The sequence below is a fragment of the Nerophis ophidion genome, linkage group LG13 (assembly GCF_033978795.1).
Source record: "Nerophis ophidion isolate RoL-2023_Sa linkage group LG13, RoL_Noph_v1.0, whole genome shotgun sequence".
Lineage (NCBI taxonomy): Eukaryota > Metazoa > Chordata > Actinopteri > Syngnathiformes > Syngnathidae > Nerophis > Nerophis ophidion.
In genome coordinates this window covers 15,054,655-15,066,866 of record NC_084623.1, presented here as the reverse complement: position 1 = coordinate 15,066,866, position 12,212 = coordinate 15,054,655, and the positions used below count along the sequence as shown (strand labels likewise).

The following is a 12,212-nucleotide window of genomic DNA, read 5'->3' as shown; positions in this document are numbered from 1 at the left end:
GTCTGCAGAAAGAGCAGACCTGCTTGCAGTTAAAATGTCTACAGCTGTGAAAAATACCCTTTCGCTGGGCACGGAGGTAGCAGGTACAGTAGGGCGAGGTAGTGCCCCGCTAACTTGGCAGAAAGAGGATATATGTGCTCATTGTTCTTCCACCATAGAAGTGGGTCAAAATCTAGTTTTTAATGCAATATGGTCTTAAATCTGCTGCTATAAAAACACCAACGGCATTTGTTATTGCTTTAGCCCTGCTTGACTCGCAGAGGAGAAGGTGTTTGAATGCGGTGGGAGCTGTGTTTGTTCCTCTTTCTCTTCGTTGAAGCGATGTTATCCATTGTTGTGTCGCACCGCGAAATCGAAATGTTCCAAACGGGAGATCTTAATGAGGCAGGAAGGTCTTCCAGCTCTGGCTTTTGCATGTTGAAGTAGCCCGGTCGCTGCTAGCATGCCGTGTGTTGTGCCTCAGTGTGCATTGTTTACACAACGTGCGGTGCGCTACTTAATATGTCCGTGTGGAAACTCGTTCGGTACACCGCCAAAACGAACCGAACCCCCTGTACCGAAACGGTTCAATACAATTACACGTACCGTTACACCCTTAGTTGAGGGCCCTAATGACTAGGTTTACCTTGGGCCCTCGAGTGACGAAATACTAGCTAATGATAGTAATTTTGGCTCACTAATGTTAGCTATCATTGAATGTATGTTCTCGCGAAACAACGTGACTGCAAGTTGTGAGTTGCTTCTCTGGGACTGCTTTTCTGTATGCACATGCGCTCCCTGCATGTACGTATGGACTAGACACCTGAATGCCAGACAAATTCCTCTGGCTGATGAGCAATTTTTGTTTAATACGATTAGTAATAGTTAAAAATATAGACATGTCAAATATAAATGTTCTAGTAAACCACTAATATGAACATAAGCTAGCCGGTTGTGTTCTTGTTATATTTTTTTGGTTTGAAAAATTGACTGTGAACAACTTGCAAACAGTCTCTTTAAAACATTTGATGAAGTCATTTACAAAACTATAGAGCTACAAATCTAACCAAAGTATCTCTTGTCCGCATTTATTTAGTCATAGAAGCTCATAGTTTAAATCATAAGGTCTGCAACTGTTAATGCTTGTGGGGGATTGTTTAAAATATATATTTTTCAAATTTCTGGCATTTTGAGACACAGAAACGTCACAAAAAAGTTGCACATTACCTCCTTGCCAACACTTAAGAACGCAGATTGCCAACACTCAGTATGGCTGATAACGTCCTCATTTTCCAAATGGAGGAGAAAAAAAGTCCTCCTTTCCGTCCAATACCACATGAAAGTGGTTGGTTTTTGGCCTCTTGTTTGTCCAGCTTCCATACTCGTTTTTATACACTTACAAGAATTGGCGGCAAACTCTGTAGCTTGTGCACGCCAGCTTTCTGAGACTCTTATTTATTTAGCGCAGGCAGGATGAAGCAGCGCTTTTATTGTGAAGGTAAGAACTGTGTAGTCGGTCTTTAGAGTTTTGACGGCTGGTACGGTGTGAGAGTCCGTTGAAATAAAAAGTGTTTTTGGCCATCCTGTCGGTCATTTTTTCTAAATAATGAGCTCACACCAGCCAGCGTCATCAAGTGACGTCTTGGTGAAGATTGATGATTGCTAATTTTTAGGTCTATTTTTTTCCTGGCTGGCGATCGATCAGTAGCTTGCGATCAACGTAATGGGCACCTCTGGCTTACAGTATAGGCTTCTGTACAGTATTTGTATTGTACCTTCATCATAATATTACACAACACAACACAAATGTGTACCATCTAACCTGAAGTTACAAAACTGATATCCCCAGCATTCATTTGTTTTTGTTTGAGCTTATAGGTGTTAACAGTAAGCCTACATAGGTACCTTGGGTTAAGAGTTTAATTGGATTTGTGTTACAGATTGTAACCCAAAATACTGGTATCTCAAATCCTTGTTCTCCATTTAAATACATTAAAATACAATTAATCTAGTCAAGGGCTCCCCAAAAACAGCCCAAACATCTAACATCTTTTTAGATAAGAAAAACTAACTCGTAGATAATGAATATTGTATCATAAACAACACAATTGCATGTAGTACAACCAGCAACAGTATTTTTATGAAGTAACTTATTAATAATTTGCATTACTGTATAACCTTGGAGAGTAAACTTTTAAAGTCCAATGCTTCTCTCTCAAACACACCATAAGCAGCCGTTCCATATTTTCATAGATAAATGTCCGCTGTTATTAGATATTTTAAAGCCTCTGGCTGGCATCATCGACTCATTCTTCTTCAGTATTTCACCAAGCCGGCTACACGCCTGATGTCTTTAATTCAATGATTATAATCACTTTTTTGTTCCTCGCATTGTCCTTCACACTCACTTTCTTCCATTTATTTCCTTGGTTGGAAAAACAGTTATTTCTTGTTAGCTATAAAATAGTGCTGGCCAGTGAGACACCAAATGTTTTGGTCGAATCTTACTGCGGTCACTGTGACATTCATTACGCCCACTGTGTTCGTAATCCAAATTTTTGCTCACATTTTGAAGCATAAACAATTAGCTAATACCCCAAAAACTTGATCGCCCAGCTACCAACGTATGTTGTCTATAATGTGTTAATGCTTGGGTTTTGTTTCCAACTTTTGAATGTATCTTTCCTCAGGGTATCACATCTGACCTCTTCCCAGGCGTCACTCTACCAAAGCGAGACTACACCACTTTGTTGGAAGCTGTCAAGGAAAACTGTGACATCATGAATCTGCAAGTCACAGATTTCTTTATTGAGAAAATCCTGCAGGTCTATGAGATGATGATAGTGAGGCATGGATTTATGCTGGTTGGGGAACCCTTTGGAGGCAAAACCTGTGCCTACCGTGTACTTGCAGCAGCACTTCATGACGTCTGTGAAAAGGTATGGAGCCTGATTTTAAATCTACCCAGGAAACTGCAGAGAAAGATGGGAGGGTGGTGATTCTCTAAATCCAAGTTTATTTATATGGCCCTCAATCACAAAAGTCTCAGGGTTTCTTTCACAAACTCACAATGACTTCCTATGATCTAAACCCACACCACAATTGGCTGTGATACCTAGAATGTCTATCCAATGAAATTATGACGATACATTCAAGTACTGTCGTATGTAGAGGCCATGTTCATTTAGGGCAGGGGTCGGGAACTTTTTTGGCTGAGAGCGCCATACAAGCCAAACATTTTTAAAAGTATTTCCGTGAGATCCATTTCATTTTATATTTTTTAACACTGAATACAACTATATGCGTGGATTTTTAAGAAAGACCAACATTTTTAGAGTATAATAAGTCTTATTTTCTTTTTAATAACATTGTTTTTCTGAGGCTAACCAGAAAGAAATAAAATACTTCTTACCATTAATGCGACTTTTGAACAGGTGTGGTAGAAACCGAATGGATGGATGAAAATGCATGAGAATGTTTTATATTTTGAACGTTATTTTTTACCACTGTGATTACCAGCGGAATTATTCATTACTTATCGTGTTAAGCAATGTCAGCTAAGATTTATCTGAGAGCCAGGTGCAGTCATCAAAAGAGCCACATCTGGCTCTCGAGCCATAGGTTCCCTACCCCTGATTTAGGGGTAGGACCAAATCCCCACATACAGAAAGTTTATGATACAGCAGATCTATTGAATCTACCTAACATGATATGTTCATGTCTCGGGTCATTCAATCAATGCATTCTTTAAATTCTGAATAGTGTGACCTAAAACAGGTCTAATCAACTGGTGGCCCGGGAATGAAACCATAAGTTTAGTTGAAAACTTGGTAGACAAACATTTTAGAGCAAATTCATAAAAAACACCAGATTTTCCTGTTGTATAGAGGGACTTGGACCACTGTAAACACACTGGCGGATTGTATGACATTTTAACCTTGCCAGTAAACATTGAACACCGAGGTCCAAGCTTGTGATTTATGAGGAATTCCTCAAGGCACCCCTGTTAAGTCCTCTCATTCTTAGCAATAACTTTTTTCAACCAAGGTGTTGCTGTCCCTCGTGTACTTCAGATGCAGTCAATACTCATGTTTTCCAACTTTTTTAGTTGTACCAGTTGTTCTTAAATAGTGAATAGTAGGCTAGTCCCCCCGGAAGGTGTCAGGGGATGCCTGGGACTCAAGGGACTTCCAGTATTAGTGCCTTTTTTTTATTCTTGTATGATACACAAGCCTTCAGCTAGGTGGCAGCACTGCTCGAAATTATTCAACAGGCTCAGCCAGTAAATATGATCAAGTATACATAGCTAAGTATACGATAAGGTAGGTCTATTCATCTGGCGGGCCGGATGTGGCTTTTCATTTGGCCCGCCCAAACATCACACAAATAGGCTTGATGAAACCTTTCAAACTAGAGTGGCTCATGAATGCTGTAATGCTGCCATCCTGCAGGGGGCAGCATCAAGGCATATATGTCACAATGAAGCAGCAGTGGGGTGAGTAGAAGACTGACTACTCATTCAAATTTGGAAAAAAATTCAAAATAAATTGTGAAAATTGGACATAAAAAGGTGCCATATGTAGAAATGTAATCTCAAGTAATCTTCAAATAGCCCTGATATGTCAAAACGCATTAATAAATCATGTTATACCTCTATAACTGAAAAGAGTATTTCAGCCGGGATATGCTCATTTCAAAATTAGATTTTCAGCCCCAAAATCTTGTTATTGTTTTCATTTTGATGCACCGCCCTCCACCGTTTGACCAATTAGAAAGCCTGTGAGTGTGTTACATCCAGGTTGCCAGTTATGCACCGCCACCTTCGTCTAGCTATTGCCACTGGTAAAGTTGCTAAACATGTCAGACCTTAGTAAATCTAGAAGGCCTTGTTACGATTCTCAACTTATTCATGACAAAGCCAGGAAGAAAACGAGAATTTGTATCGGGCCTGCCTTTGAAAGATTTTTCATCTGACGCCAAACTTGCTAATTTCCTACTTGATGGGTAAGTAAGGCATTTAAGTTTTCTTATTACTTGTAGTAAATGGAAATTGACATTCCGTATGTAAAATATATGGTCCAATACTGTCTGACCTTGTCTAACAAAGCTAGTGTGTTCGTGCAATGAATGCTTAGCATGCTAGCCCGGTCAATGACACATCAACGAATAGGATAACGGGTAATTTATGCCCGTTAGCCTGTATATCGATGCGTCATCACACTGACAGGTTTTTTATTTGTCGAAAATGTATTTTGCTCTATGTGAATATAGGTAGTGTCTGTGCCTAGTTCGTTCTTATAATGTTGATACGCTGAGGAAATGGGTTCCAACTAGAGATGTCCAATAATATCGGACTGCCGATATATTTGGCAGATAAATGCTTAAAAATGTAATATCGGAAATTATCGGTATCTGTTTTGAAAAAGTTACATTTATGACTTTTGTGGTACATGGACGTAGGGAGAGCTTCAGAGCGCCAATAAACCTTATAGGCACTTCCTTTGCGTGCCGGCCCAATCACATAATATCTACGGCGTTGCACACACACAAGTAAATGCAACGCATACTTGGTCAACAGCCATACAGGTCACACTGGGTGGGCGTACAAACAACTTTAACACTGTTACAAATATGCGCCACGCTGTGAACCCACACCAAACAAGAATGACAAAACACATTTCGGGAGAATATCCGCACCGTAACACAACATAAATACAACAGAACAAATACTCACAACCCATTGCAGGACTAACTCTTCCGGGACGCTACAATATACACCCCCCACTACCCCCTTCCACCCCCACCTCCTAATGCTCTCTCAGGGAGAGCATGTCCCAAATTCCAAGCTGCTCTTCTGAGGCATTTTAAAAAAATAATGCACTTTGACTTCAATAATAAATATGGCAGTGCCATTTTGGCATTTTTTTCCATAACTTGAGTTGATTTATTTTAGAAAATCTTGTTACATTGTTTAATGCATCCAGCGGGGCATCCCAACAAAATTAAGCTTAATAATGTGTTAGTTCCACGACTGTATATATCAGTATCGGTTGATATCGGAATCGGTAATTAAGAGTTGGACAATATCGGAATATCAGATATCGGCAAAAAAGCCATTATCGGACATCTCTAGTTCCAACATTATATATTGTAAGTGAGAACGTTGTATGGAGACGCCCCTAATAATGACAGCTGTCACCTTTCACTAAACAAAAAAACCTCATGGTAAGACAAAATAAATGATGCACAAAGTCAGGGAAGTTGCAAAGCACAAAAAACAAAGCATGGAATTCAGTGTGAGTGCAGGTCAGCAGGGGCCAGAAGAGGGCGGGAGGGGGATCACGCGCAAGTACAGCACGCTACAAATGTCCTAGTGTGAGGACGCCGTAATTTGTCAAAGCTGTTGTCTTTCTTTCGTTGTTATCCATCTCGCGGGGAAGAACACAAGTGGCGTGTATTTACATGGCTGAGAGGTCTGAGACGCAGCACGGCAAGGAGACAGATGAAGGCCTGCTGATGGAACAACAGAGAATGCCACATTTATCACTGTCTTCCTTTTTACTGCACATCAACTGATCATGTCAGCCCCTCACCCCTTTTCTTGCTTGAGAAACTTGTTCCCTCATTCTTTTGAGCTCAGACTGAAATGTTGTTTTGTCTCAGTTTGTGCGTTTCATTCTGAGTGGCCGGATGCTTTTGTCATGCAGACAGTGATCTCAAGAAAACTGTATAATGCTCTCTGGGTTTTTTGTCATTTAGTCCATGACATAAGTTGGAACATTAGAACCCCTGAACTGGTGCAGAGATGCACATTTTCTTGCAGAGAACTTTTACTTTTATATCATTTTAAAGGCATGTGGGTCATATATCCAGACCACCTCCATTGCAGCTCTACAACCCTCCAAACAACAAGTGCAATAATAACTTGTAAATGATTGTTTGACTATTGGTAGTAGCTTTTGTAGCATTAGCAGGGCCTACCCATGGCATAAACACAGAGCAACAATGATTTGGTCTTCATTTGTTTGTTGCTACTTTGATGGACTGAATTACCTTATATTTATACCTGCATTTTCTTTTCCATCCTTACTCTTTCCATCATTCTAACTGAGCTATTGTGTGGAACATTTTCCCTTGTGGATCATTAAAGTTTGTCTAAGTCCATCCATCCATCCATCATCTTCCGCTTATCCGAGGTCGGGTCGCGGGGGCAGCAGCCTAAGCAGGGAAGCCCAGACTTCCCTCTCCCCAGCCACTTCGCCTAGCTCTTCCCGGGGGATCCCGAGGCGTTCCCAGGCCAGCCGGGAGACAGTCTTCCCAACGTGTCCCGGGTCTTCCCCATGGCCTCCTACCGGTTGGACCTGCCCTAAACACCTCCCTAGGGAGGCGTTCGGGTGGCATCCTGACCAGATGCCCGAACCACCTCATCTGGCTCCTCTTGCTGTGGAGGAGCAGCGGCTTTACTTTGAGTTCCTCCCGGATGACAGAGCTTCTCACCCTATCTATCTCTAAGGGAGAGCCCCGCCACCCGGCCGAGGAAAGTCCTTTCGGCCGCTTGTACCCGTGATCTTATCCTTTCGGTCATGACCGAAAAATAAACCGAGTCGAACCTGCTCAGCAAGATGTCCTTCCTGAATGGTCCATGCAACCCGCACGATGACGGCAGGAAGCCAGTTACAATAACAGCTTTGCCTTTTGCCCGGATTGCTTTTCAGCTGTTCCGCTCCTGCTCGCTCCTCGCTTGCCTTCAGTCGGCCGCGTCTTCGTCGCTGTGTTCGGCTCGCTCTCGGTCGTTTTCGCTCTCTTGCAGTGCTGCGGACACTCCAACTCCTTTCTCTTCCTTCTTTCCTCATTCTCCCCTTTTACATACTGCTAGGAGATTGGCAGATTGTGAGCCGGTGTGTGTGCCACGCACCTGATTCAGATTGTGGCAGCGTCGCTCCCAGCAAGCCCAGCCTCTCCGCTCCGCCGCATCCTCCGCCTCCTGGCCGCCATCTTGAGTAGGACTATGGCTTGCCCTACCCCGCTGTTGGCCCGTCGGCTCCGCCTCTCCACAATTATCAATTTGATCTTTTTTTATATGTCTCTCAATATCCAACCAAACTCTTAATCTTTTTTTTTTTTTCTTGGCAATTTAGTAGTACCTGATGATGTCCCGCCACTATTCCCTTCCACCTCGATCGTCACAAATCACAACATGCCTTACCACCAAAAGATTCAAATTGATTTGCTCAAGGAATGTGAAAAGCGCGGCCGCCGCCGATGCGGTCCTCTCCGCATTAACAAAGGGCTGTCCAAAACTCAGGCAAGACCCCCATACGGTGCTTCTGATTGGTTATATTTGCATGGTGCCTTTCATGGTTGGTTAGATTCAGGCTCAAAGGACTGATGTATCATGATCAATAGTATAGAGACTTACTCGATGGACAGATGTCCGTTTGGTCCAGCTGGCCGGGGACATTTCCAGTTGATTTGGGAACTCTTATTCGGCCTTGCTCATTTCAGAAGTTCAAATCAAATCACATCAACCTCACACTCTGGGCTTCTGTCTGCTTTCACCCGCTTCTTCGTGCTCGCTTCTGGAAGCAGCAGGTCATCCTCCGTTCGTATATTCATCTTCAAAAAGATAAGGTTGTTCATCCTCATTTGTCCAAAAGTAGTCGTCTTCACTGTCTGTTACCAAGTCTGCCATGATAACAACACACTCGCGCGTTTGTTTGCGGAAGTAGGAGCACACATTAGATGCCGGAACCCGGATGTGCGCTGCTATGGAAACCGCTATTGATTAAAAAGAAAAAAAAATACAGTAAATGTTGTTTATAAAACATATTGTTTTGAAAGTGTCTGTTACTACATTATATATGTATATGTTTGCATATATGTACAGTACAGGCCAAAAGTTTAGACACACCTTCTCATTTCAACGTGTTTTCTTTATTTTCCTGACTGTTTACATTGTAGATTGTCACTGAAGGCATTAAAACTATAACACCTGTGAAGTGAAAACCATTTCAGGTGACTACCTCGTGAAGCTCATCGAGAGAATGCCAAGAGTGTGCAAAACAGTATCCTGAGCAAAGGGTGGCTATTTTGAAGAAACTAGAATACAAAACATGTTTTCAGTTATTTCACCTTTTTTTCTTAAGTACATAACTCCGCATGAGTTACATCATAGTTTTGATGCCTTCACTGACAATCTACTATCTAAATAAAGAAAACACCTTGACTGAGAAGAGATTTTTGGCCTGCACTGTATAGGGTGGCTCATGTATGCAGTAATGTGTCACAATGAAGCAGCAGTGAGGTGAGTGGAAGAAGACTACTCATTCAACCTTGAAAAAAAATTCTAAATAAACTGCGAAAATCGGACATTAAAAGATGCTATATGTAGAAATGTAATCTCAAGTCATCATTAAATGGCCCTGATATGTCAAAAGGCATTAATAAATCATTTTTTTTATGAATGCCTCTATAACTGATAACGGTAGTTCAGCCGGGATATGCTCATTTCAAAATTATATTTTCAGCCCCAAAATCTTGTTATTGGTTTCATTTCGATGCACCACCCTCCACCGTTTGACCAATTAAAAAGCCTGTGAGTGTGTTACAGCCAGGTTGCCAGTTACGCACGCCACCTTCGTCTAGCTATTGCCACTGGTAAAGTTGCTAAACATGTCAGACCTTAGTAAATCTAGAAGGCCTCGTTACTGTATATGTATATGTATAGTTGCAGTGTGTATATAAAATGTTGATGGAGGGCTTTGAAATTGTTTTTGAGGGCTTTGAAGGCACACTGGTTCCGATTAGCCGCATCTTGGGCACCAGTTGAATAGTTCTGTCCGAGGTTGTCACACGAGTGATATTAAACCAAAATACAAACGCAAACAAAATTGTGTTTCCGGCCACAAGGTAAGTAAACATTCATACAGTCTCCTTTTTCTGATGTCTCCACAAGGGTGTGATGGAGGAAAATGACGTACAGATCACAGTTATCAACCCCAAATCAATCACCATGGGACAGCTGTACGGCCAGTTTGACCCAGTTTCCCACGAATGGTCGGATGGCATCCTGGCCGTTAGCTACAGAAACTTTGCTTCCTCCCAGGTTAGGATGTTAAATGCATTTGTTGAGTTAATTCTTAGATGCTCATTAAACTGATGTCACTAAAGAACCTTTCTATGCAATGTTAAATGTATATTTTTTTCAATTGCAAGTTGTCAGCCTTTTGACTTTGCAGGATCTACCCTCCTTGGGTAAAAGACATTTATATGCTTACGTTTTTTTTATTGAACAATCTGGGTCGGCAGCAGTGGAAAGTAATAAACTTAATGCTTTTTGTCAAATCATTACATTACAACATGCTCGCTTACTTCACAAGCACCAGATGGCTTCGAACCATTTGTTTTTATTGTATTAATTCAAGATGCTGCCAGCTCGTTGAACCGGAGATTTGAGTCGTATTGTCAACTTCTTGTATGCTTTTATTTGATGCATTCATCAAACATTGTACTGTCCCTCTGACTTTTTTTGCATTGGTCATTTTGTTTGTTCTCCTTAAGCTCCATGGGACACAATAATATCACGTTTATAGAACTATTTGTAATTTTTCAGTCATAACTGTTGGTGACAACTCCATTTTCAATGTTTTATTTCAATGTTTTCAGTCCCCTGACAGAAAATGGTTAATCTTTGATGGCCCAGTGGATGCAGTCTGGATCGAGAATATGAACACTGTACTGGATGACAATAAGAAACTATGCCTGATGAGTGGTGAGATCATTCAGATGTCTCCCCAAATGAGCCTCATCTTTGAACCCATGGACCTGGAAGTGGCTTCTCCTGCTACAGTAAGAGACGTGTTCACATTCCTGCACGTGCAACTGCATTGCTTTTTCAAGGGTGGATATACTGTAACTGCAACTAAACATACATTTGTACACTTCATGACTGCAAAAGTTCTCTAAATAAGTAAAAAAAAAAATTGTTCCGCAACAATTATTTCTCTATGAATATTATGCACACTGACGTGTGTTTTGCAGTTATTCCAGGTTTCATTTTTATGCCTTTCTCTTTTGTACAAGGACTTCCATGAATGGCACTACCGCTGGTTGCTTTTCCTCAAAAATGTCAGCCAAAAAGTGTTTATTCCAATTAAAAAAAAAAAAAGGATATTTAATTTGGAGCAAGGCAGCAATTGGAAAATGTGTTGTTTTCTAGGGAGCAATAAAGACCTACTTTATAGTCACTGCTCCTCTGCCTTAATTCCTGAACAAAACAATATTAATCCATTTACATCCAATATCTCTGATATCATTTATTGTTTTATGATATAAGATATATTGATATCATATCTATATCTCAAATATATTATTCACTGTTTGCTGGTAACCATTAGCAGTAAACGTTTAAGGGGTGCATGTCTCAACCGCTGACCAATCGCAATAGGTGTGGCCAAAAGGAGAAGAATGCAGATTTTCTACAGTAGAAGTGGACCAAAAAATGTATTCACATTCAAATCCCCATTCCTAATTAATCCCGATTCTAAATCGATTCTTAATTTTTAAAAATCGTTTAAAAAAAAAAAACACAACAAAAAACATTTGCCTTCCGTCCGAGTGCAGCTGGGATAGGCTCCAGCAACCCGTGCAAGTCCGAGAGGGACGAGCGGTAGAAAAGGGATGGATGGATGGAACCATGCAACTAGAAGGAACTTTTTTAACTTGTAACCTAATGTCTTAAAAATGATGACACCAAATAATACATATCGTGGATCAGTTTGAATCAAGAATCCATGCAGGTTAATTTTTGTCTTTAATACGAAAGCTTTTTTTTTACACTTAATTTATGTAACTGAATTTTTATGCAGTAACTTTTTTTAACACAATAGTTTTTAAACACACAATTTGCTCACAAATAGTTATTCAATGAAATATTTAGCATTATTTGATGTGAAAAAAAAAAGGCAAAATTCAAACACAAAAAATTAATTGTCCAAAAAAATCAATCAATCAATGTTTATTTATACAGCCCTAAATCACAAGTGTCTCAAAAGGCTGCACAAACCACAACGACATCTTCGGTACAGAACCCACATAAGGGCAAGGAAAAACTCACCCCAGTGGGACGTCGATGACAGTGACAATGATGACTATGAGAAACCTTGGAGAGGACCGCATATGTGGGCAACCCCCCCGGCCCCTAGGGGAGACCGAAAGCTATGGATGTCAAGCGG

At 40.9% G+C, this 12,212-nt stretch overlaps 1 protein-coding gene across 1 annotated transcript in view; it reads left to right on the top strand.

Moving 5' to 3' along the window:
* Positions 1-12,212, top strand: part of dnah7 (dynein, axonemal, heavy chain 7) — a 196,503-nt gene that overhangs the window by 38,691 nt on the left and 145,600 nt on the right. The window contains exons 30-32 of the mRNA XM_061918446.1: positions 2,670-2,918; positions 9,935-10,084; positions 10,645-10,827. Of these exons, the coding sequence (XP_061774430.1) occupies positions 2,670-2,918; positions 9,935-10,084; positions 10,645-10,827 (582 nt within the window). The remainder of the gene's footprint in view (positions 1-2,669; positions 2,919-9,934; positions 10,085-10,644; positions 10,828-12,212) is intronic.